The sequence below is a fragment of the Pleurodeles waltl genome, chromosome 10 (genome assembly GCF_031143425.1).
Source record: "Pleurodeles waltl isolate 20211129_DDA chromosome 10, aPleWal1.hap1.20221129, whole genome shotgun sequence".
NCBI lineage: Eukaryota > Metazoa > Chordata > Amphibia > Caudata > Salamandridae > Pleurodeles > Pleurodeles waltl.
In genome coordinates this window covers 858,935,436-858,961,186 of record NC_090449.1, presented here as the reverse complement: position 1 = coordinate 858,961,186, position 25,751 = coordinate 858,935,436, and the positions used below count along the sequence as shown (strand labels likewise).

At 43.4% G+C, this 25,751-nt stretch overlaps 1 protein-coding gene across 2 annotated transcripts in view; it reads left to right on the top strand.

Annotated features, from left to right (window-relative positions):
- Positions 1-25,436, top strand: part of DBF4 (DBF4-CDC7 kinase regulatory subunit) — a 178,082-nt gene extending 152,646 nt beyond the window's left edge. For both annotated transcript variants that reach the window (XM_069211566.1, XM_069211567.1), the window contains exon 13: positions 21,611-25,436. In XM_069211566.1, the coding sequence (XP_069067667.1) occupies positions 21,611-25,244 (3,634 nt within the window). In that variant the 3' untranslated portion in view covers positions 25,245-25,436. The remainder of the gene's footprint in view (positions 1-21,610) is intronic.
- The last annotated feature ends 315 nt before the right edge of the window (positions 25,437-25,751 follow it).

Genomic DNA, 25,751 nt, shown 5'->3' with positions numbered 1-25,751 from the left:
CCTGGAAAATATTCCCAGGAGGGCCTTTGCCACTGCAGGAGCTGTAGTGGTCCTTAAAGGAATAGCTTCAGGATATCTTGTGGCATGGTCCACTACCACCAAGATGAACCTATTGCCTGAAGCAGTAGGAGGGTCAAGGGGGCCAACTATGTCAACCCCTACCCTTTCAAAGGGAACCCCAACCACAGGCAGTGGGATAAGGGGTGCCTTTGGGGTGCCACCTGTCTTGCCACTGGCTTGACAGGTTTCACAGGACTTACAAAATTCCTTTGCGTCCTCAGACATCCTAGGCCAATGAAACAGGGGAACAAGCCTGTCCCAAGTTTTCATTTGTCCTAGATGTCCAGCTAAGGGAATGTCATGTGCCAGTGTTAGGAGGAACTTTCTGTACTCCTGAGGAATCACTAATCTCCTGGCAGCTCCAAGTTTAGGATCCCTATGCTCAGTGTACAAGAGGTTGTCCTCCCAGTAAACTCTGTGAGAGTCACTGACATCCCCATTAGCCTGTTTGACAGCTTGCTGTCTGAGACCCTCTAATGTGGGACAGGTTTGCTGTGCCACACTCAGCTCCTCTCTGGCAGGCCCCCCTTCACCCAAAAGCTCAGCAGTGTCTGCTTCCAGCTCCTCTGGTGTAGGTTCTGCACAGGGAGGGAATTCTTCTTCCTCAGAAGTAGAATCCACTGTAGAGGGAGGGATAGTAGGAAGTGGTTTGCTTCTACTAGCCCTAGCTTTAGGGAGCACTTGGTCCATTGTTCCAGGATCCAAGCTTCCCTGTCCTTTTTGCTTTTTGGCCTGAGCCCTTGTCAAAGCAAAAATATGCCCTGGGATGCCCAGCATTGCTGCATGGGCCTCCAACTCCACATCTGACCACGCTGATGTCTCCAAATCATTCCCTAATAGACAGTCTACAGGTAATTCTGAAGCTACCACAACTTTCTTTGGACCAGTTACCCCCCCCCCCCCCCCAGTTGAGATTTACAACAGCCATGGGGTGGCTTTGTGTTATGTTGTGAGCATCAGTTACTTGGTACTGGTGTCCAAGTATGTGTTGTTCAGGGTGCACCAGTTTCTCAATCACCATTGTGACACTGGCACCTGTGTCCCTGTAGGCCTGGACCTCAACACCATTTATTAGGGGTAGTTGCTTGTACTTCTCCAAGTTATGGGGGCAAGCAACCAAAGTGGCTAAATCAATAGCCCCTTCAGAGACTAAAGTAGCCTCTGTGGTCTCCCTAATCAGACCAACCCCAACTAAGTTACCAATAGTGAGCCCAGCTACTCCCTTGGATTGGCTATTAGTAGGTTTGCTCCCACCACCACTGCTATTAGTAGGGACACTAGGTGTAGCAGTAGGGGTTGTAGTGGTAGGAGCAGTGGTGCCTTTCTTTGGACAACTGGGATCTGTTGTCCAATGGCCTTTTATTTTACATAAATAGCACCATGGTTGCTTTTCCTTGTTCTGATTAAAAGAGGATTTGGGCCCACCACCCCCACCAGAGTGTTTTTGTGGGCCTGATGAAGACTCATTTTTTAGATTTGTCCCCACCCTTGTCAGAAGACTTACCATCCTTCTTTTTGTTGCCGTCTTTGTCACCCCCTGTATGAACTTTTCTGTTCACCCTTGTTCTGACCCATTTGTCTGCCTTCTTTCCCAATTCTTGGGGAGAGGTCAGATCAGAGTCCACCAAGTACTGGTGCAACAAATCAGACACACAATTATTAAGAATATGCTCTCTCAGGATCAAGTTATACAGGCTGTCATAATCAGTAACTTTACTGCCATGTAACCACCCCTCCAAGGCCTTCACTGAATGGTCAATGAAATCCACCCAGTCTTGTGAAGACTCCTTTTTGGTCTCTCTGAACTTTATCCTGTACTGTTCAGTGGTTAAGCCATAACCATCCAGGAGTGCATTCTTAAGAACTTGGAAATTATTAGCATCATTTTCTTTCACAGTAAGGAGCCTATCCCTACCTTTTCCACTAAATGATAGCCATAGGATAGCAGCCCACTGCCTTTGAGGGACATCCTGTACAACACAGGCCCTCTCAAGTGCAGCAAACCACTTGTTAATGTCATCCCCCTCCTTATAAGGGGGAACTATCTTGTGCAGATTCCTGGAATCATGCTCTTTTGCAGGATGACTATGGGGAATACTGCTGCTGCCACCATGGGTTTCTAAACCCAACTTCTGTCTTTCCTTCTCTAGTTCAAAAGACTGTCTATCCAAATCCAGCTGTTGCTTTTTAAGCTTCAGTCTGGTTTGTTCCACCCTCAACTTATTGAGATCCCTCTCTAACATTCTGTCATCAGGGTTGGTGGGAGGGACATTCCTAGATACAGAGGTATGATGGGAATGAACAGAAGGAGACCTGTCCCTTACAGAAGCCACCCTAACAGCTTGGTTAACAGAAACATTACTACCAGTATGGTGAGAATAAATGCTTTTGCTATGATGTGAGACAACACTATTTGTATGGTGTGGCTCATCATCATTACCAACTATGCTAGACTGTCTAGTAATGGGCAGGCTAGGAAGTTTCTTTCCTGAATCTTTTCCTGGGGGAGTCCCTGAATCAGATTGAGAACTATTAGGTACTTTTTCAACAGATGAGGCACCTATGGCCTTATCCTGTTCTCTAAGCATGTTAAGTAACAGTTCCAAGGAAGGATTCTTCCCTACACTCAAACCTCTCTCTATACAGAGACTCCTTGCTCTTTTCCAGCTAAGGTTGTCATATGCAAGTTTGGACAGATCAACATTTTGGCCTGTGCCAGACTTTTTTAGAGAGAGTTAAAGTGATAGAAAAAGAGAAAAAAGTTTTCAGAACTTTTTGGAAAGACAGAAAAAACTTTTAAAACTTTTTTGAAAGTTTGGAAGTACTTTTCAGCACTTAGAAAAGAGTGAAAAGAGGAAATGCAAAACTTTTTGGCTATGTGTATATACACTGACCTTGTTTTGTATATTTCTCTCTTATGAAAAGTACAATGACAAGAGTGGTAAGTAGTCTCAAGCACTTATCCCACCACTGCACAACCAATGTAGGAGGCTGGACTGGCTTGTAGTGAGTACCAAGGGGTACTTGCACCTTGCACAAGGCCCAGTTATCCCTTATTAGTGTATAGGGTGTCTAGCAGCTTAGGCTGATAGATAATGGTAGCTTAGCAGAGCAGCTTAGGCTGAACTAGGAGACGTGTGAAGCTACTACAGTACCACTTAGTGTCATATGCACAATATCATAAGAAAACACAATACACAGTTATACTAAAAATAAAGGTACTTTATTTTTATGACAATATGCCAAAGTATCTTAGAGTGTACCCTCAGTGAGAGGATAGGAAATATACACAAGATATATATACACAATAGCAAAAATATGCAGTATAGTCTTAGAAAACAGTGCAAACAATGTATAGCTACAATAGGATGCAATGGGGAAACATAGGGATAGGAGCAACACAAACCATATACTCCAAAAGTGGAATGCGAACCACGAATGGACCCCAAACCTATGTGACCTTGTAGAGGGTCGCTGGGACTATTAGAAAATAGTGAGAGTTAGAAAAATAACCCTCCCCAAGACCCTGAAAAGTGAGTGCAAAGTGCACTAAAGTTCCCCTAAGGACAAAGAAGTCGTGTTAGAGGAATAATGCAGGAAAGACACAAACCAGCAATGCAACAACTGTGGATTTCCAATCTAGGGTACCTGTGGAACAAGGGGACCAAGTCCAAAAGTCACAAGCAAGTCGGAGATGGGCAGATGCCCAGGAAATGCCAGCTGCGGGTGCAAAGAAGCTTCTACTGGACAGAAGAAGCTGAGGTTTCTGCAGGAATGAAAAGGGCTAGAGACTTCCCCTTTGGTGGACGGATCCCTCTCGCCTTGGAGAGTCGTGCAGAAGTGTTTTCCCGCCGGATGGACGCCAACAAGCCTTGCTAGTCGCAAATCGTGCGTTTGGCGTTTTTGGACACTGCTGGGGCCCAGGAGGGACCAGGAGGTCGCAAATTGGACCTGAAGAGAGAGGGGACGTCGAGCAAGACAAAGAGCCCTCACTGAAGCAGGTAGCACCCGGAGAAGTGCCAGAAACAGGCACTACGAGGATGCGTGAAACGGTGCTCGCCGAAGTTGCACAAAGGAGTCCCACGTCGCCGGAGACCAACTTAGAAAGTCGTGCAATGCAGGTTAGAGTGCCGTGGACCCAGGCTTGGCTGTGCACAAAGGATTTCCGCCGGAAGTGCACAGGGGCCGGAGTAGCTGCAAAGTCACGGTTCCCAGCAATGCAGCCCAGCGAGGTGAGGCAAGGACTTACCTCCACCAAACTTGGGCTGAAGAGTCACTGGACTCTGGGGGTCACTTGGACAGAGTCGCTGGATTCGAGGGACCTCGCTCGTCGTGCTGAGAGGAGACCCAAGGGACCGGTAATGCAGCTTTTTGGTGCCTGCGGTTGCAGGGGGAAGATTCCGTCGACCCACGGGAGATTTCTTCGGAGCTTCTGGTGCAGAGAGGAGGCAGACTACCCCCACAGCATGCACAAGCAGGAAAACAGTCGAGAAGGCGGCAGGATCAGCGTTACAGAGTTGCAGTAGTCGTCTTTGCTACTATGTTGCAGGTTTGCAGGCTTCCAGCGCGGTCAGCAGTCGATTCCTTATCAGAAGGTGAAGAGAGAGATGCAGAGGAACTCGGATGAGCTCTTGCATTCGTTATCTAAAGTTTCCCCAGAGACAGAGACCCTAAATAGCCAGAAAAGAGGGTTTGGCTACCTAGGAGAGAGGATAGGCTACTAACACCTGAAGGAGCCTATCAGCAGGAGTCTCTGACGTCACCTGGTGGCACTGGCCACTCAGAGCAGTCCAGTGTGCCAGCAGCACCTCTGTTTCCAAGATGGCAGAGGTCTGGAGCACACTGGAGGAGCTCTGGACACCTCCCAGGGGAGGTGCAGGTCAGGGGAGTGGTCACTCCCCTTTCCTTTGTCCAGTTTCGCGCCAGAGCAGGGGCTAAGGGGTCCCTGAACCGGCGTAGACTGGCTTATGCAGAATTGGGCACATCTGTGCCCAAGAAAGCATTTCCAGAGGCTGGGGGAGGCTACTCCTCCCCTGCCTTCACACCATTTTCCAAAGGGAGAGGGTGTCACACCCTCTTTCAGAGGAAGTTCTTTGTTCTGCCATCCTGGGCCAGGCCTGGCTGGACCCCAGGGGGGCAGATGCCTGTCTGAGGGGTTGGCAGCAGCAGCAGCTGCAGTGAAACCCCAGGAAGGGCAGTTTGGCAGTACCAGGGTCTGTGCTACAGACCACTCGGATCATGGGATTGTGCCAACTATGCCAGGATGGCATAGAGGGGGCAATTCCATGATCATAGACATGTTACATGGCCATATTCGGAGTTACCATTGTGAAGCTACATATAGGTAGTGACCTATATGTAGTGCACGCGTGTAATGGTGTCCCCGCACTCACAAAGTTCAGGGAATTGGCTCTGAACAATGTGGGGGCACCTTGGCTAGTGCCAGGGTGCCCTCACACTAAGTAACTTTGCACCTAACCTTTACCAGGTAAAGGTTAGACATATAGGTGACTTATAAGTTACTTAAGTGCAGTGTAAAATGGCTGTGAAATAACGTGGACATTATTTCACTCAGGCTGCAGTGGCAGGCCTGTGTAAGAATTGTCAGAGCTCCCTATGGGTGGCAAAAGAAATGCTGCAGCCCATAGGGATCTCCTGGAACCCCAATACCCTGGGTACCTCAGTACCATATACTAGGGAATTATAAGGGTGTTCCAGTAAGCCAATGTAAATTGGTAAAAATGGTCACTAGCCTGTTAGTGACAATTTGGAAAGAAATGAGAGAGCATAACCACTGAGGTTCTGATTAGCAGAGCCTCAGTGAGACAGTTAGTCACTACACAGGTAACACATTCAGGCACACTTATGAGCACTGGGGCCCTGGGTTACCAGGGTCCCAGTGACACATACAACTAAAACAACATATATACAGTGAAAAATGGGGGTAACATGCCAGGCAAGATGGTACTTTCCTACACATTTCTATTCGGGGATGGAGCCACAACAGAATGGTACAATGTGCATCACGGTCCGGGAGGAGATGTTGTCGGCTGTTTTGTTACAGAGTCTTCAAGTCAGGGCTATACTAAGCTTTCTCTCTGCCCCTACAAGAGAGCTGCTTTTCCCCCTGACTGTCAAGCTTTATATATCCTGCCATGTTAAATAACCCACTCTCTGCAAGATTGCGCCTTGCAAGGTTTTCAAAACCAAACATGCCACTAGTGCCTTAATGAGATCCATTAAATGAAACCACGTTCTAAAATAGACAGGTTCCTAAATTCCACACCACCTGAAAACATAGTGAATACATCTAGTTGAAATATTTTACTGGATTGCTATTTTTTGTCAACCCGATAAACAGCTTGTTTTTATGTGCTTGAATGACGGGTGTAATGGTTACAGGACTAAACACGTTATTAACCTTGTGAGGATGAAAGGCAGAGTACCCCCTGGGTGGTGGATCCTGTAGATCTGGGAGATGAAGTTTAGGCAATTGAGGCATTCTACCAGCCTATAAACAAAGGACACTATACATCACATAGCGCTATTCACAACAGAAACATTTTAAACCTGATGTGAATTTTGTGCACTTAACAGTGCCTGTGGGTGGAGCATTCCAATGGAAAGTGGTGACATTACTACACAGCATCCTGCAGATTCGTTTTTCATGTACACTTCTTTACACGAGGGCCTGCGTTAAATTCAACTTTACTTAATTATTAAATGAAAGCAGATATTGACGTGGATCTTTCTTCTATAAATGAAGTAGTTCTCTCATTTACATGTTCACCAGTAAACAGCGTTTCACAGGGACATTTTTTTTATCAAGTACCATTCAGAGGTTTCCCACAAACTGGAGCCAGGAACCTTATGCTTGTGCTAAGATATTAAGTGACAAAAAGGCAACCAGAGTACCAGGCCTTATCATAAGGCTCCCAGTTAAAAGATGCTGCTCTGACCAAGCAGGATTGAAGTTTTACGGTTGTTGATGGGCAATCTAGAATTGCTCTGCCGGACTTCTTACACTGACATTCCCCCCCCCCCCCCCCCCCCCCCCCCCCCCCACTCTCAGTCTGACAACTTGCCAAGGACATTGGGATGCCTCTGTCTCGTTCCTGGTCCCGTGGCCGATTCCATAACTGATTCCAGTGCACCCTGAATTTCTGGGCCTTTCGCGACATTGTAACAGATTGAGGTCTTTTGAGAGGTCCTATTGTGAATCTTTGTCTCTCTTCCGGCTCTCTCTGGCAATCCTTCAGACCCCAAGGAACGTGGAGGCCTCCAGTCAGATTACCCCTGGTGGGCTTGCCCTCAGTGCATCTGTGCCTCCTAAGCCCAACTTGGGTTCCACTTCAACATTGGGGCTGACTTCCAACCTGGCACCTAAAACTACAGTAGATCCTTTGGCAAAGGAAGAACTTGTTCCAAATGTTCTGTTGGACTCCAAGCCGAATTTCTCTAAGCCCTGGCTGATGTTGTATCAGAAATCTCTGAGCTGCACGAAAGTGCGCCAACAAATTTTTGGGTCCAACTCTAATTGGAGTCAACCAGATTTTGGAGACAACAGTGAAGATAATAGTGATTATTTTCTCCTGCATTATGATGATGATAATCTGAATATGGAGTTAAAGGGGGTTTCCTCAGAAAACCTAGCCCTCCGGATCTGGTAGATCTCGGCTGACTCAGCCATAGAGTGTTTTTAATTTTTTTTTTTAAAAAGCTCAGCCACGGATTGTTTTCTTAGGCCTTTCTATCGCAGCAAAGCAGCTGCCTCCATAATTCCACCCATTTCGAGGCTATTCCAGAGTTTTTGTGTACCAGCAACACCAAAGCCCCTTCCCTCCACCACAGGCACACCAGTACTCTCCAGCATAGGGATGGTCATCAAGCAGATAATATTCAGGCCACCAGGTGTGGTGTACTTCAGTCCCCTGCCCCTTTGGCCTTCGTGTCACTTTAGTTTGCCCTTAGTGTCACAGGACTACCCCGTAGGGGGCAGCATCAAGTATTTCCTCAAAGGGTGGCTAATTGTAACATTTCACAGCAGATTCCTTCATCCAACGGGCCTATGCCATTCATTCCTTTTCAACTTGCTGCTTTTTCCTTCCACTTCAGAGCATCTTTCAGAGGAGCACCTGTCCATCTTGCATCCAGAGTTGCAGGCTCTTTTGGCAAAAGGAGTTCTAGATCGCCCCATTCTAAATGCCTTTTTGTGGAAGGTCAGATTCTAGATCACACGTTGGCCCAGGTTCTTTCTGCCCTGGATTTAGATGCGTTGAGGGTGGCTTTACACTGGCAAGACCCTACTTTAGTTTCATGTTCATTTCCTACAATCCCATAGGAGCTTCTTGCGTTTTCAGGTAGGCTAGGAGCATTTTCAGTTTGCTCTGTCCCCTTAGGCCTCATGAGTGCCCTTCAGGTGTTCACAAAAGTGATGACTATGGTCAAAACACATCTTCAGAGGGTGGTTATTCCAGTATCCCTATGCCTTGATGACTGGCTTCTAAAGGGAAGCTTACCATAGGCAGTCATTGAACTCCTTCAAACGTCAGCGAACCTTCTGACTTCATTAGGGTTAACTATCAATATGCGAAAGTCACACCAACTCCTTCGCAAAGGTTCTCCTTTATCTCATCTATTCTGGGCCCTCCCCAAACATCACAAATGATCAGGGCTAAGTCATAGTTTGGATTGGGCAAGGAGAGTGGGGTATCCAGAATTTCTGGCCATTAGCAATCTGTCCTCCCATCAGGCTATCCCTTGGGAAGGAGCAGCAGCAGGGCAGGATCTTGCATTCAAGCCTGGACTGTCTACACATCCATGTGTGGAGGTTGAACAGTGGCAGTTGACTGTTAGAATTTCCTCCCAAAGTTGTGAATGTCATCCTTGGTGCCAGTCATACCTCTACGAAATCTGTCTACTCTAGGCACTGGGCAAAACTTGTAGCCTGGTGTGCACCCACAATATGGACCTGTGGAGGGCAAACCATAAGATGCTTTGTTTGTTTTATCCCAAGGACTTGCTGTGGGCACCATTAAAGGTTATTTGTCTACCCATTTGACCAACCGTCCTTGATCAAATCACCTGTTGTGATGAGGAGGTTTAAAAAAGTTTGGCAAATAGGTTTCTTCCAAAAGCCTTTGTTAAACTACAGTGGGACCTCCATATGCCCCTCACTGTCCTCTTGTGCACCCCTTTTGTACCAGTGCACAGCTGGTCTCTGCTTTCCCTGACCCTGCAGACTGTTTACCTGGTCAATTCTGCCTGTTGTGTGCGTGAACTCCAAGTTCTCTTGGTGCACCTGCATAACACTGCCTTTTTCCCGAGACAAAGGGGTGTTGAGGTCCAGGTTTTTGTCCCAGGTTGTGACTCATTTTCATGTGCAGCAATCCATCACTCTTCAAACATTTTCTCTGCTTCATCGTCTGGAACCAAAGTGAGCCTTGCGCTTTTACATTTATGGTACCATAGACCATCGGGTGAAAAATCAACTCTGCGTGTTGTTCTGAGGGACAAAAAAGGCAATTCATTGACCAAAAGCAGCCTCTGGAAGGACTGAGTGTCCATTCCACCATGGCCGCTACCACTGTGTTGGCAAACGTAGTGTCTAATCTGGAGGCAACATGGGCATCCGTGCACACGTTCACGTTGTACTACTACAATGGATTCATATTTGGCATCTCGAGAAAACACTTTGTGAGAAATGAGATTGTTGGTTGATCGTGGTAAACAACATCCACAAGCCCTGTCAGGGTGAACCACAAAAAAAGTTGCTAAATTAACCTGTACTTATCCCTGAGTAGCTGTGCACAAAATCAGTCAGGCCGAACTTAGAGGCAATGTGTAACCTATATTAGTGCAGCACACAGAAATAAAGAGAAAACACAACACAAGAAAAATCCAACACAAATGTAGAAAAGTAGAGTACATTTTAATAAATTATGAGACACCAAAATGACAATCCAGTCCGTAGTTTTGAAAAGTTAATTTTCCAGCTTTTAATCGAAAACTAGTTCCTCACAGATCTAAGGGCCATATGTACGAACACTTTTTCCCATAGAGACAGAATGGGTAAAAACCTTTGCTACATCTAGCCCCTACGTGTCAACGTGGAGATCTAGTCACACAAGACATGGTCAAAGTAAAAAAAGTATTACAGACTGCGAAAGAGCACGAGTTGGATACAAGAAGTGGGTTGGGGTTCAGTCAGTGCTTACCATTGGACTCAGAAGAATTTTCAAGAAAAATGTTCAAAGAAAGTATAGCTTAGCGTGGCGAGGCTGTGGGCGGTGTCCGAATAAGTGGTGGTTTTGTTTGGGAGCAACTGGGCGAAGTCGCATTGAAGATTTCTAGGTTTGGACTTAGTCACTTTTATGGAAGTCGAAAATCTTCAGCACCACAAGGCAGGAGGCTGTAGCCAACAAGAGTTCCAGGAGGCCAGATACTTTTTTGGCAAAGGACTGCTGAACATGATTTGCTGCTATGGAGAAGAACGCAGCAGGAGCTTCCACAATATAATGCACCCTAGCTGATAAAATATGTTTGTCCCCGTCTTTCCCTCTGTTCTCAGAACAGTTTTAGCCAAAAGTACTTTGTCTAAAGTTTTGTATTGGGACTATCTGAGCCACCTTTAGCACCATCACCTGGGGCACAAAACAGGAGAGGTGCCACTTGCGGCGTTAGGACCCACTCAAGATGGGTCCAGGTTTGGTTCAAGTTAGTGGGACTTTAAGTAACTGTGGCTCTGAACAGGAGGCCAGCAATCTAGCCCTTGGAGTCACTCTGGTAGTTCTGGGGTCAAGTGGGGAAGCATAGCAGGCCTCTGATGGTTCAAGGCAAGCTCCAGGCAGCAAAGCAGTTCTTCTGGGTGCAGCAAAGCAAAGCAGTCTTCTGGAGTACATAGCACACCATAGCAGCCGGCAGTCCTCGGAGTCCTTCCAGTGCCTCTGAGAGCCTTATATTTACTTAGTGCCTTTTTTGAAGTTTGGCGATGTTTCTAGAGGTTTCTCTTTGAAATGCTTGCAGTTTCCTCACTCCAACCTGGCTACAGTGACAATCCATTTGTGTGAAGGCAGAGCACATCTCTACCACCCCCCCCCCCCCCCACTCCCCTTATCCTGCCAAAGAATGACCCATTCAAGCACACCTAAGCCCTCTATTGTGTGATTGTATAAATGGCTAAGGACAGGAAAATACCAACTTTCTAAAAGTAAACAAACGCAAATGATGGATGGAATGCAGGACCAATCAAACATTCAACCCCAGTCAAAGATCTGGGTTTAATCCATCAATTCTTTTGCTCACCATGCCATCCCAGTTTGGACCCAGCCATATGCAAATCAGCCTTGAACCTGTTCCCCATGGAAACAGTCCAGCCTGAACTACCGGGCCAGGTCTCCCTGGACCAGAAACAAGCATCCTGGGACCAGTTTCAGGGTATCACTGATGGATTAAACCCAGATCTGTGACTGGGGGTGAATGTTTGATTTGGGCAACATTCCGTCCATCAACTGTTCTTTGCATTTGCCACCCCAAGTGGGAAGGGTATGCCCAGAGGTGGTTCCCATGCTCGCTATGCCACCAGATTCAAGCTAGCCTGGCTGATGAAGGGTGATACCCTGAAACCAGTCCCAGGATGCTTGTTTCTGGTCCAGGGAGGATCTGGCCTGGCAATTCGGGCTGGACTGTTCCCATAGGGAACAGGGTCAAGACTGATTTGCATATGGCTGGGTCGAATGTTTTATTTGGTCTACATTCCGTCCATAAACATTTCTTTTTACTTTCTAAAACTGGCATTTTCAGAATTGTAATTTAAAATCCAACTTTTCTATTAAAGAGGATTTTAATTTCAGTTTCATAGATGCCAGAAATGCTTATCTGTTCTTAGTCAAAAGTTAGCACTTACTAAATGTAATTAGGCAATCCAGTGTTATCCTGTGGGACAGGCACGCCTCACGGTAATTTGAGTTTTGGAATTGTTCACTCCCAGGACATAAAACTTTATAGTATATGCCCAGCCTTTTAATTACAGTACACCCTGCCCTATGAGCTACACATGGCCTATCTTAAGGGTGGCTTTATGTAATAAAAGGGGAGTTTTAATTTTGGCAAGGGGGTTATATTGCCAAGTCGAATTGGCAGTTTAAAACTGCATTCAGGCTGCGACGGCAGGCCTTAGACCTGTTTTAAGCGGCTATTTAAGTGGGTGGCAGAATAAGTGCTGCAGGCCCACTAGTACCGTTTCATTTACAGGCCCCTGGGTATATGGTATACAACCCTAGAAGGGACTTATAGGTAAATCAAATAGGCCAATATTGTATGAGTCACTTTTAGCATGTTTAAGGGAGAGAGCACAAAAGTGCTTTAGCACTGGTTAGCAGTGGTAAAGTGCACAGTCCGAAAGCCAACAAAATCGAACTAAGCAAAAAAAAAATTGAAAAATTAAAGTATTCCATCCTCTTGTGATAGATGAATGCAGTGTATGACACATTATATCACACACAGAAGTAGCACCTTTTTAGGTTAAAAACATCTTTAGGCCTCAGACTGTTCGCAAACAGGATTTTTTCCAGTGACAAATGAAGGCCAGTGCCAAAACATTTCACTTCAGCCTTGAATCAGTTTTGTAGATTCTGGCATGAGGTGCCTCTTGTGTTTTAGAACACAAATGAGTTTTGCCTTGCGGTACCTTCATGGTATGGAATTTAGGATTTAATTCTCCTTTAAAGTTACATTCATGAACTAATGTCAAGATTTGTGAAATACAGAATTTAAATATTTTTTTAACACTCGTGAAGGAACTTTCTTTGGCCTATCTACTAAAGGGGCATGGACTCTGAAGTCACAGAGAAAGTTCTGTGTTCATTAAGGATTTATAAGCGATTGAATGTTAATATGCTGTGAAGGCTTTAAGAGTCATGTTTTGAGGCAGAACAATTCTGCAAGGCATAAGTTAAAGGGGACATTTATTTATAATATAAACTTCACAAGAAGGTGCTCCAAGTTTTTAATGATAAATAAGTTATTTAGAATTGATTAAGACCAGTTGTTTTAGAATATTGTTGTTTAATGTGTAGTCATTAGTGCACAAATAGTAGAATGGGCCACAGTTTCAAAGATTTCTTTGCCATTTGTATGTTTTATCTCTAATCTCATTTCCATTTCCTCCAATGAGCTTCATTTGCCTATCTCATCTTTCTTTCAGTGTCTGATTCGTTGTACTGTCTGCAACAATGCAGACAAAAGTACAACTCTGAGTGCTTTACCCCTGGCCTTGTCCTTGAGAATAGAACTCTTCTGAATGATTATCTGTGTTCAAGTGACCTTTGGTTCCATACCAGCTGATCAGACCTCCCTAATTTCAGACTGAGGCTGTTGGTCTTCAGAGTGATTGGACTAGACCTGGCTGACCGAACACCATGGTGTTGTGTAGCCATTTTAGTTATAGTTTCATGCACGTTATTTTACACCAGGCCTGCCGCTGTGCACTTTAACCTAGATATATTTTATTCAGCTTCATTTATTATTAGCCGTTTTGCGGTCCTGTTTTCTTTCTCTCTATCTAGCTGTTTTTGCCTAGGCCAGCACTACGGTCTCAAACAAGACGTTCTTGCTCACTCTGTGCTTCTTTCAAGGCTGCAGTAAGATAGGTTGCCGGTGAACGTGGTACAAATTTTGTCTCTAACATTCACAGAAAAACCTCACATCCTTATGTAGGGACATTTTCTCAGAACATCAGCTGTTTTACTATATAAACACTTCCCTGTCCCTTACACGTTAGAGGGAGACTCCAGCCAGAGAACCATGACTGTATGCTGATTGCTTCGCTAACAGCTGCTTATGCAGACTTCAGGCCTTTGCTCAGGTATGGGGGATGATATCTTCCCAGGGGAACCTGAAGGGCAGAATTAGAGCTTAATATGCTGTGCTCTATTAGAAGCCTGGGTAGGAATTAGTCTATTGACTCTAGTGGCAATGTGGTAGCGTTATTTCTATGCTTTACTCTCCCTGTCACAATTTTAATCTTGCATGCTGTATCGTCCTGGTTATTACAGTACATGCTTTGCTATCTAAGATGCAGTTGCTTCATTAAAATCTTATTGAAACGTATACTGCCTCTGTTTGTCATTGTGTATGTGAGACTAATGTAACTGACAGAAATGAATGAGACCTGAGTGACCACGGTTTCCCTGAGAAATCAATTGTTATGCTCTGGGCTGCGCAGTTATCCCTGCCCTTGGGTAGAGATGCAGCACTGCTAGTTAGCTGGAGCAAAACCCAGATTAGGGCGACAGGTGTCACCTGTAGTGGCTCAGACTCAGTCTCCCACACCTCAGGCGATTCGGCCCCTCAAAATCCAGTAGTCTTATTAGAATAATGAGAGCCTATGCGACATAGGCATGTGCTCTGACCTCTCAAATGCAAGTGCTACTGGCTAATACCCAATTAGCATTTATAACTTAACTATAAATCCCTAGCATATGGTGCCAAGTGTATCCAGGGCTTGTAAATTACACGTCACAAGTGGACTTTAGCAGTTAGTGCCACTGCTGCAGGGACAAGGTTAAAACATAGCTCCAGGTCAGCCACTGCAGCCTAGCCGGGCAGCTTTTACACTGCGGACTCACCACGACAAAATAGTTGTTTTTACTAATGCAAAACGTTCCTTTTTTTTATATATATATTTGAAAGTCACCCCTGGAGCATGCCTTAAAAGCCCCTTAGGTGCCGAATATTAAAAAGAAGGCCATGTTTCTTTTATGTTTTATAAGTTGTGACATTGAAAACTGGCCATTGTCATTTTCACAGCAGGAGGGCTGGTAGTTCCGTTGGCTTATGTGGTTACACCAGCAGAACTGCTAAGTGCTAACATCCATTTGGGACCACTAAATATAGGTATCACATTAGTTATAACAATAAACTCGACATACTGCAGAAGTCAGACTTAAGTAACTTTTAATATAAAGGTGACTTTGTAAAATCACCACTTTCTTCCCCAAAGTTCTAGTAGACGTTCCTAATTAACTACAGTAGTTGTCACCTGATTCAGTCTACTGGCTGCCCTTCTGCCTGGAATTGTGAGTTGCTCCCAGGAGCTGGGAACCAAAGGTCTGTTAGTGGGCGAAGGTATGACCACCTCATGACAGGATGGCGAGAGGACTGTGGTCCAATATGGTGAAGCTTCAAAGGGCCAGCCACCTAATCACAGGCAAGTCACACTTTAGCTTGTCCTTTCTTTTGTGTAGGGATGCAGACTGGTGTCTCTTTGAAAGGGGAAAACCTGTTGAAGAATTGGTTTTCCAGGTGATGTTGCTTATTATACCATGGGGTGCGCCATAGCTCTGACCCAGAAAAGAAGGATCTGACTCCCTGGATTTGGGCAGAAACAAGCACTGTGGGATTGTTTTGTACCAATCCTCCAGGGAGTGATTCAAAAATGAGTAAGTTTGCTTGTTGAAATTTTACCCTCATTGGTTAGGGAGTCCTCCGCACTCACAAACTTTAAATTGGCATAAAAGTGGAATCTCTTGCTACCATCCTCAGAACAATACTGGGCTCAAGAACAGAAGGATTGCACCTGCTAAACCAAGGGAGGACTTCAGAAAGAGAGGACTGCGCCTACTGGTAAAGTCATGTAGAGAGAGACTTCAAGGACTGGACCTGTTCCCACTTTTGCCAAGAACCAGTGAGTGGACTCCAAGGGCTAGTTGGCTAGCCTTCTTTTACGATCCAGGAACCCAAAACCTAATGAAGTCCTGCATCAGCAAGTGCCCAGCTGACCAGTTGCAACTGAATTTGCCATGAACTCCACTTGTGCAGCCTGAGAGATGGTGTCCTAGCTCCAAGAGGTGCCCCCCAGGTCTTGGAACCTTGGCTAGTGCTAGAGTATACTCTTTCTCCTAAAGATAACTGCAACCTGTGACTCTAAAGCTCAAAGATAACGATTTCTTGGAAGAAAATCGGTGGCCATTGACTTCAGATAGCACCTGTTGAAAAGGTTTGCAGGGTGTTGGATAGCCTCAAACTCCTGTCAAGAACCAAGGCTCATATCAGACTGCTGTACTGTGTCCATCTGCTGATATCAAGCCCATTGATTTATGAAAACCTTTTATAAATTATAACTCTGGTTCCCGTCATCAGAGTTTTTTAATTTTGGTGTTCATTTTAAGATTTAAAAAAAACTACTATTTATATAGTTGGAGAGAGGTTTCTTTTTTGTTGTTTCTTACTTATTGACTGTTTCTGTACTGGTAAATGCATTGTTCTCTCCTTTGAGTTAAGGCTGACTGTTCTGTTCAATAGCTACTCAAAACTGCACTAAGGTTTAAATTAAAGTAACCTCTGTTGGCCTATGTTAGAAATGGGGTCTTTGGTTGGTAGTCAGGTTACCCCCTGTCCAAACAAGGACCCTCACTCTAGTCAGGGTAAAGGAGACTCACACACAGTTAACCCCGCCCACCCGCTTGGTAGCTTGGCACGGCAGGCAGGCTTAACTCTGAGACAAGGTGTTAAGTATTTGTACAAACACACACAGTAATACAGTGATCCACTACAAAATGAGACAACACAGGTTTAGAAAAATATTAATTATTTTATCTAAATAAACAACACCAAATACGGCAAAAATCCACAAGATAGCGTTAAAAATACAAAGTTAGCACTTAGAAACATGAAAACAGTGCCTTGAAGCCTCACAATGCCAATCTACCTGTTTCCAAATGCCCAAGTCACTTGTGCAGTCTGCTGGGACCTGAATGTTAGCTGTGGGTTCCTGAGTAACATGAGAGATGAAATTCACCAGAGAGTTCCATGTTGGGCTTTTGCGCCATGCCAGAGTGGGTTTGGTTTTCGGCTGAAACAGGGCAATGGAGGCTTTACTATAATAAAACTCCTCCCTCCATAACAAACTAGAAAAACGGTCTCCATATGCAAAAACACAGAAGCTCAAGGTTCTTGTCTCCTATTCCTGTTAAGCGCCGCAACCACAAAAATAAAACTGGTATCTTACCTCTAGTTAGCAAAACAGACCAAACAGACCTTTTCTTTGAGTACTGCCCATCTATTTTCTTGCTCAGAAGAATAGAGTCGCAAGAATTTTGGCAGATCTTTGCAGTCTATCTTAAGGACATTTGCCTTTATAGGTGCCCTAGATCTCATCAGGGTTATGATGTGCAGGAAAGAAAATCCGATCTTACCTTGAGTAATTAGTCATTTCCTTTGAAATGCCCAAACCATCAAGTCATTTTGAACACCTTATACATTTTGGCTTTGAAAATGTTATCAATCATTGCATCACAAAGTTCTTTATCACATTTTGTTAGTGTGAGAAGGTGAAAGGTCAAAGAGGTATATTGGTCGACATCCCAGTAGGAGCTATAGAAATGGTATACATGCTACAGGTAATGGAAGCTGCAGTATCTGTGTTTTTGCTACTGAGACCTGGGTCAGAGGTGCCAGGAACAACTGCTGAACAAATCTTAACATAAATAATTAAAAAATAACACTAGTGTGAGGAATACAATTATTAGTTGGTGCAGCTGTGAAATTTCACCAAGTTATGTCAGTGTTCTCTGTCAGGCTGTTGGACTGGCCATCCTTGGTCTGGTCTCCCCTAACTTTTTGCTGCAGTTTCCCAGGTTGTTGATGTGTGCTGCTGGACTCTTGTTTTTGCTGTTTTTGTTATTCTGGGCACTTTACTACTGCTATCCAGTACTAAAGTGCAAGTGCTCCTATGTAAAAGCTATGTGTAATTGGCTTTCCATGATTGGCATATTTGATTTACTACTATGTTTCTAGTAAAGTGCACTAGATGCGCCCCAGGCCTGTAAATCAAATGCTACTAGTGGGCTTGCAGCACTGATTGTGCCACCCACATGAGTAGCCCTATATACATGTCCCAGACTTGCCACTGCAGGGTCTGTGTGTGCAGTCTTGCACTGCCAATTCGACTTGGTAAGTGTGCCCACTTGCCAGGCCTAAACCTTCCCTTTTTATATTTGTAATGTACTTATGTGTTTTACATGTCCTGTAGTGAAATACTGCCAAATTCGGTTTTCACTGTTGCAAGGCCTATCTCTCTCATAGGTTAACATGGGGGCTGCCTTTAAATATTATTAAAGTGCAGGTTCCCTTTGAGAGCAGGTAGATTCTGGAGTTTAACGTCTCCAAGCTCACAATTTAAAAAATCATTTTGAAGTGAAGTTGTTTTATAGATTGTGTGTTTGAAAATGCCACTTTTAGAACATAGGCTTTTTCTTGCTTACACCATTCTGTGACTGCCTGCTTGTGGATTACCTGTCTGGGTCAGTTTGACAGTTGGGCTGTTTGTAACTCTCTCTAGATAGTGACACAAAGGGGGCTGGGGTGTAGCCTGCAGATTCTGATGAGCCATCTGTGCTGCAAGGGAGGAAGGGAGAGGAGTGGTCACTCACACCTGAATGGGCTGTGCCTGCCCTCACACAATGCAGTCTCCAACCTCCTGGTGTGTGGCTGGGGCCTGGACAAGAAAGGATCTTACAAACACTTTAGACTTTACTTTGAAGTTTGCCAACTTCAAAGGCAGAAAGGGATGTAAGTATTAGACCGAAAACCCCAGACTTTAGATTACTTCAAGAGGAACCTCTGCCTGGAGAAGAGCTGAGTAGAAGTGCTGCCCTAGCCTGTGACTGTACTGCGTTTGGCTATCCTGCAGTTGCTGCTTCTGCCTGTGCAAGGGGACAGAGACTGGACTTTGTTGCATTCCTGCTTGAGAGGTATCTCCAAGGGCTTGGAGTAGAGCTTGCCTCCTGTTTTGAAGCCTCAGGGACAGCAAAGGCTTCACCATCCAGTTCGGAGTCTGCACGCTATGGACTCTAGCTTGCCAGTGGGTGCCATTCCAGTTCCTGGGCTCCTGGAAGTGTATTCCTGGAGAAAAAGCAGTCTACCGGCTCCGGACGACGCTGTGCGACTTCACAAAGGACATCGCTGCCCAGAACCGAGATGATGCTTGTCCCAAAGCCATGGACCTCACTGAGTGCGATGAATTTGACAACCCTGTAAGCTGACGCCGCTACCTTGGAGCCGTGACGCCGCCTGCCACGAGGCCGTGGACCTCGTAGAAGTCTGACGGCCCTGCAGGTCTGGCATCGCTGCAGCTTCTGAACCCACCCGACTTCGCTGACACCAGAGTGTCGTAAGTCCGATGTCCTCAACGATCCGACACCATCACAGCACCTGCGGCCCTGTGACGCCATCTTTACAGATGTGCAAGAGTAAGTTGAAGACATCTTTGATAACAAAGATTGAAATAAACTGATTATCATTGGTCATGATAGAAAAGAGCCAATGTGCAATGGTTCTGAAACCTGCTTCTGTTCCCTGCAAACAACCCACAGTCTAATCCTGTCTGAGTAAGGCGAGGCCCTTTGTGGTTCTTGAAGTTTCACCTATTATTTGGAGCTGTCAGTACAAGTCAACATTGTAGAAATCAAATACTCCCAAGTGTGTACACACTTCCACAAGTCCCACTTAAAAGAAAGAGCATAATTAACTTCTCTTCTGGAGTGTTCGTCATCTTACCCAAGATGGGGAAAGATGTTCACCCTCCAATGTCTGGCATAAGTTCTGGGATTTAATCCCCTTTTTAATTTCCTCTTCACTGTTATCCAGTCTATAGAGCCAGTTGGGCACATGTAAACATTTCTGGGTGTAGTATTCATTAAGATTGTCCCACCTAAGGAGTGCTACCTGGTAATGTTCCTCCATGGTTGAAAGAAATAAGGTAATATTCCCTATCCAGCACAGCCACCTACTTAACGTACTTCTCCTTAATGAGTCTTCAAAGTGTTGACTCTGATCCTAGTTGTCTTTTTACTTCTGATGTTATTTTCTCTTGGGTGTTTGGCTGTCCTCTTAAAGTAGTGCAAACAAACAATTTTGTGCTTGCCACAGAGGACTGTTTATCATCAATGAATAGTTCACCAGCACTTTTTCACAAAGGGTGCAGAAGAATTTGATTGGGAACTGGCTGTAAATCATTTGAAAGATATGTATTTCTAAATTTTGGCCTTCATGCAAAATGGCCGACATCTGGCCGGTGGTAGTCTTCATCAGCACTGAATTTCATCCCTTTTTGGAAAGTACTCGGGCCCCTGTTTCTCGCCGAAGGTGCCATTACTGATGGCCTCCCGTTTGCATCAATGCAAAAGTCTTCTTCACAGGAGACATTTTCAGGCAATACGTCCCCCCTTTTCTGCCCTGTATAATCGTAAGCTCTCACCCACATAGCAAATCTTTGGTGAGATCATCTCCCACTTTGCTTGCTCTCTATCACATTCTGCACTCTGTACCTGTCTGACTCCTTGCTACACAGCACACGCTCTGTTACATGCACCTTTCATGCATCAGTGAGCTGGAGGCGGTGAAAATATATTTACTTGTTCAGAAAAGGGGAAGGCTGATAGAGCGAGACCTATGAACATAGACAACATGTCACAAGAGATGTGGAGAAACCTGTAGAGCAGTGGTCTTCAAACTTCATGCCGCACCCCCCAGTTGGGGGGGAAAAAATCATCGCCCCCTCCCCCCCTTCTGAATTTTTCACATTCATTCTGTTACATTGTCAATATATAAACACGTCTAGACTCATTTAAACATTGCAGTTAAGTTTGGTCATCTCTTTAAATACACAATCAAACATGTTAGACACTCTGTTCTGGGCATGCAGGCCTTACTAACATGTAAAGATATCCACAGTGTGATTATTCTAAGTGGGCATGGGGGTTTTAAAGCATATTTAAAGTATGTTCCCTTTTAACACATAATCCCTCCTAGGATATAAATGGCAAAAAATGTTAGTAATGGCCCATTACAGAGTGGTTTACTGCCACTCACTTTTTCCCACTTAACACAAAGCCCTGTCTGTCATCAGCATAATACTTTTTTTGGCAAAAGCCTGTACCCCCCCCCCCCCCCCACCCCCACCTTTAGGTCACTTGAGACCCCCCCACCCCCCTCCTCCTTGAAGACCCCTGCTGTAGAGGGAGTAAAGTGATCATCGAACCAGGGCAGTAAGCTGAAGTGTGAAAAAGTGAACCTCCTACCTTAATGCTCATGCCAGCAATAGCTTGAGGCAAATGGGTGCTTTATGTTCTGCATGTCTCCCTGCACACATATCACAGAGGAAAATACTACCCAATCATGGAGTGCCTGGATTTAGTCATTCCCTTTATTGCCATTGCCTCTTGTCTATCCTAACAAAGGGGAAATGCAAGTAGCTTGCTCGTTGACCACTACTTGCATATCATAGGCGCAGCCTGTATTTATGGATTTCTTGTCTCTAGGAGTACTTTAATTTACAGTCCACTGTTGATTACCCATCACAAGGCTTTTTGCGTAAGGTCAGTAACTTCTCATGATCATCCGCATAATGTACATTCTAGCAACAATACGATTAAATGTTTGCTATAAAAATGTTCACATGAAACTTGTACTTGTTAGCATAGTTGATTCACTGTTGCATGGAAGAGAATCATGTTTTCGCTTTCTTTAATAAACCTTTGTTTGATTTTAGGATGAAATGTAGTACTACAATGAATAATCCTATTGAAAATGTTTTAAAAAAGGATCAACTGGAAGAAAGACTTAATATGGTGAATGTTTTACTGCAGCAGGAGACCTGTGACAATATACCTGCGCCAACCATTCAGGCATTCGAACCTGATCATCCCAACAAAACATTGAACAGTTCTGTACAGAAGCCTGCACCAATTTCCGGAAGCAGTCCTCTTAAATTTCATCATACATTCCATTCAGAAGTAATGAATAAACCTGAAACTTCTAAAACTGAAAATCATGACTCTGCAAATGGAATTATTGCAACAACTAATTGTTTAAAAGAAATAAATCTAAATAGAGACAGTGAAGGCTACATGGAAACATTGCCAAATGTTTGCAACAATTATAATTTAACAAACAAAAGTAAATTGCTTTTAGATAAGAATCATTTGAAAGAAGACACTGACATGCCTGGATATAATTCTGTGACTCCAGCCCAGGTAAAAGATTTTAGTGAAGGCCAGAAGAGAATTCCAAAGCCTAATGGTAGACTGTCGTTAAAAAAGCGTAAAGTAGATGGTTCGTTGATTACACCAGCAAAGTGTTGTAAATTACAAGAATTTAGTGATTGTACAGTGGAGAAAAACGTTGATGGAGAAAATCTATCAGCGACTGAAATGGGAAAACAACCATGCGGACATCCAGCAAAAAATGCCTCCTTCCTTTTGGCATCAGAGGATGTAAGAAACCTACCTATCGAATCTGGAGTGTGCAAGCCCAACAACCCTGAACTGGAAAATCTACACTTGAAAGACAGTTTTGTAAATCATGCTCCTCTAGATGATCCCTCATTAATTTTTCTAGAAAACAATTTCAAAAGATCATCTTTTGATCCAGTGGATCCTCAAATTCCCAATACATTTGTGTTAGGTACTGAGTCAAAAGATCATTTTATAATTCACAAAGAGACCCAGATTCTACAAAGTGAATCTCTTATAGAGGCTTCATCTATATTTCCAGCAAAGGATTCACACGTGTCCGGTTTTGGTCTCCGTAGTAATAAAACCAAAACTAATATTGTTGGATTGCAGAATCTTCCCTTGAAAAAACAGTGCACAAATCTACAAATTTCTCCTGTAAACGATTCTCAGTTTATTTTTCAGGCAAATGATTTTAAATCGGACTTTCTTTCAGTAGCCCTTAAATGTCCCAATAGCTTTGAATTGAAGAATTGCCAAATCCAAGAAAACAATACAATTGCTGAACTGGGACATGATCTGCAGGATACTCTTGTAAATATTGCTTCATGTAGCACTACAGTGGATGTTTCGACTAACTTTGAATTGGAGAATCAACAAATGAGTGGACATTGTACGGTTCATGAAGTGGGGCAGGATACTCTGAATAGGACTATGAATGGCATCTCATTTATTTTGCAAGCAAATGATTTTCAAACCGTTGATATTGATCCAGCAGTCAGTAAAAACTTTAACAACTTTGAGTTGGAAAATCACCAAATGAATGAAGATTGTAGACATAACCAAGTAGGGCAGGAGCTACCACAATCTTGCGTAAATGACCCTTCATTTCTGGAGGCAGCAAACGATTTAAAAACATCAGCCTGTGATCCAGTGTTTGATAGTTTTTCTAGTAACTCTGAATTAGAAAATCATCAAACAAATGTAAATTGTACTGTTCATGAAATTCTACAGGACCTGCAGAAGCCTTCTCTGAATGATGGCTCATTTTATTCTCCAGCTACAAATATAGCAAAACGAGATGATCCAGTAATTAACATTTTCAATGGCTCCAGATTGGAAAAAAACTGCATTGAAGACAATTGTTCATTTCAGAGAATGGGACCACATCTACAGACGTCCCTACTAAGGGATGCTTCATTTATCATTCCAGAAAAAAATGTAAATATATCAGACATTGATTTTGTTGGTGACAAAATCCCTAATAACGTGGGTATACAGAATTACAAAAAGAGAGAAAATGGCAGAGTTCATGAAAATGAGCAAGATCTACAAAAGTCTGATAAAGGTAATCTGTGTATTAATCCAGAGAAGGATTTACAAAACCTGTACCTAATGGTTGATAAAAGTTACAACTGCTTTATATTAGAGAAACAAGATTTGAAGATGTGTAATTCTCCTGTGAAAGATATTTCATTTAACTTCCCAGTATCTCATTTCCAAGCACCAGGCATTGACTTGGTGATTGGTAGAAGTGCTAAACATTCTTTTTTGGAAAATCATGACATGAAGTACGATTGTCCAATTCACACAGAAACAGATATTTTACAGAATTCCATAGCAAATGATATCTCATTTAGTTCCCCGGCAAAGGATTTAAAAATGTCATGCCTTGAAAATGTGGCTAGTAAAATATCCAATAGCTTCACACTAGAAAATCACAAGTCAAAGGACAATTTGACAATTTATAAAATCAAGCAGGTTGCACCAAATTCACCCTTGAAAAATACTTCATTGGTTTTGCCTCAACACATTTCTAAAACATCTGACTTGCATCCCTCAGTTAATAAAATTCTTACAAGCTTTGAATTGGAAACTCATCACTTAAAAGGAAATTGCACAATTCATGAGCTGGGACAGCTACTACACATATCTCCTGTATCAGATGGAGTATTTATTTTCAGAACAAAGGGCTTAAAAGCTTTGGTTTCTGAATCAAGAGGTGCAATTGCTCATTGTTTTCTATTGAATAATTATCCATTGGGAGAGGGTTGCACAAATCAAGAATCTGGTCTCCTACCACACAATTCAACTGTAAAGGAGCACATGTTTGGTGTTTGTACTGATAATTTGTCTCCTGGAAAAATGATTAGGAAGGTGAAATTGTCTTCAGGAAGGTCTAAAAGAAAATATCATAATCATAATGTTGAATTTTGTTGTCAGCTTGCCAATGAGATGTCCGCTCAACAAAATGACTGTTGTGCTTCAAGTTTTTCTATGGAACACTGGCTTCAGTTGTTTCAGACAAGTGAAGCAGGCTCAGATTTTATGGGGTTTGCTGTCTTCTCTGAAAAAGGTGAAAGCTTCCCAAATGAGTGCAGGGAAGAACAGTGTTCATCTACTTCAATGGAATGTTTGTTAGAGTTGTTTCAGAAAAGTGAGTCCCAATCAACATTTTTAGGGTTTTCAGTTTACTCTGAACAAGAAAGGACACCTTACTCAGATGACTACTGGGACGAGCAGACAAATAGTACTCCGATAGATTTGTTGGATTTGTTTCAGACCAGTGAAGCACATTCTGATTTTTTGGGTTTTACTTTCTCTGAAATAGAGAAGACAAGTTGCTCAAGTGGTGAGTGTGAAGAACAAAGTGCTATTATGTCAATAGAAAGTTTTTCAGAATCTTCCAATTTTCAGACAAGTGACCGTCATTCCAATTCTTTGGGATTAACTAACTACTCTGCAAAAGAAGACACAAATTATCTAACTAATGTTTGTGCCGAGCAGAGTACTAATACTCCTCCAGAAAGTTTATTGAAGGTATTTCAGACAAGTGAAACTCGATCAGAATTTTTTGGGTTTGCAAGCTATTCAGGACAAGAAAGCCCTGGTTGTCCAAACATTCCCATGAAAGATCAAAGTTTAATTAATCCTTGCTCATTGTTTGGGTGATCTGTATGTTTATCTTATGTTTTTTAGGCTGATTACAATTCAGGTTTTTTTTTTAACTGATTTGTTTGTATTATGTTTCTGTAAATATGTAAAGTGGTTTTAGTTTTTTATGTTTTGTATTAAAATGTTTTTTAAAAATCAAAGTATAAACCTATTTTTGCCTGTAAGAGGAATAAAGTACTCTGGCATTTGTATGTTGTATTTGTAATTTACTGAAAATGTGTTGGTATTGAAAATGACTTGTTCAGCTAAGAAATAGGGAAGTACTACTTTGAAATACACTTTCTTTCCTTAGAATGATTATTTTCTAAAGTAATGCTTCAGGTCCGGAGTGAAATCAGGAGTCTTAAATAGTCACTGGGTAACTAAGTGGCGTTTTCACCATCGCAACAATATCACACACACCACTGCAGATAGGTTTGACACTTTCCCATCTTTCTTCCTTGGAGACAAAGCTTTTTCTAGAGGGTTTTCTCTTGATTCTTCCGAGAACAGAAAAACTGTTTC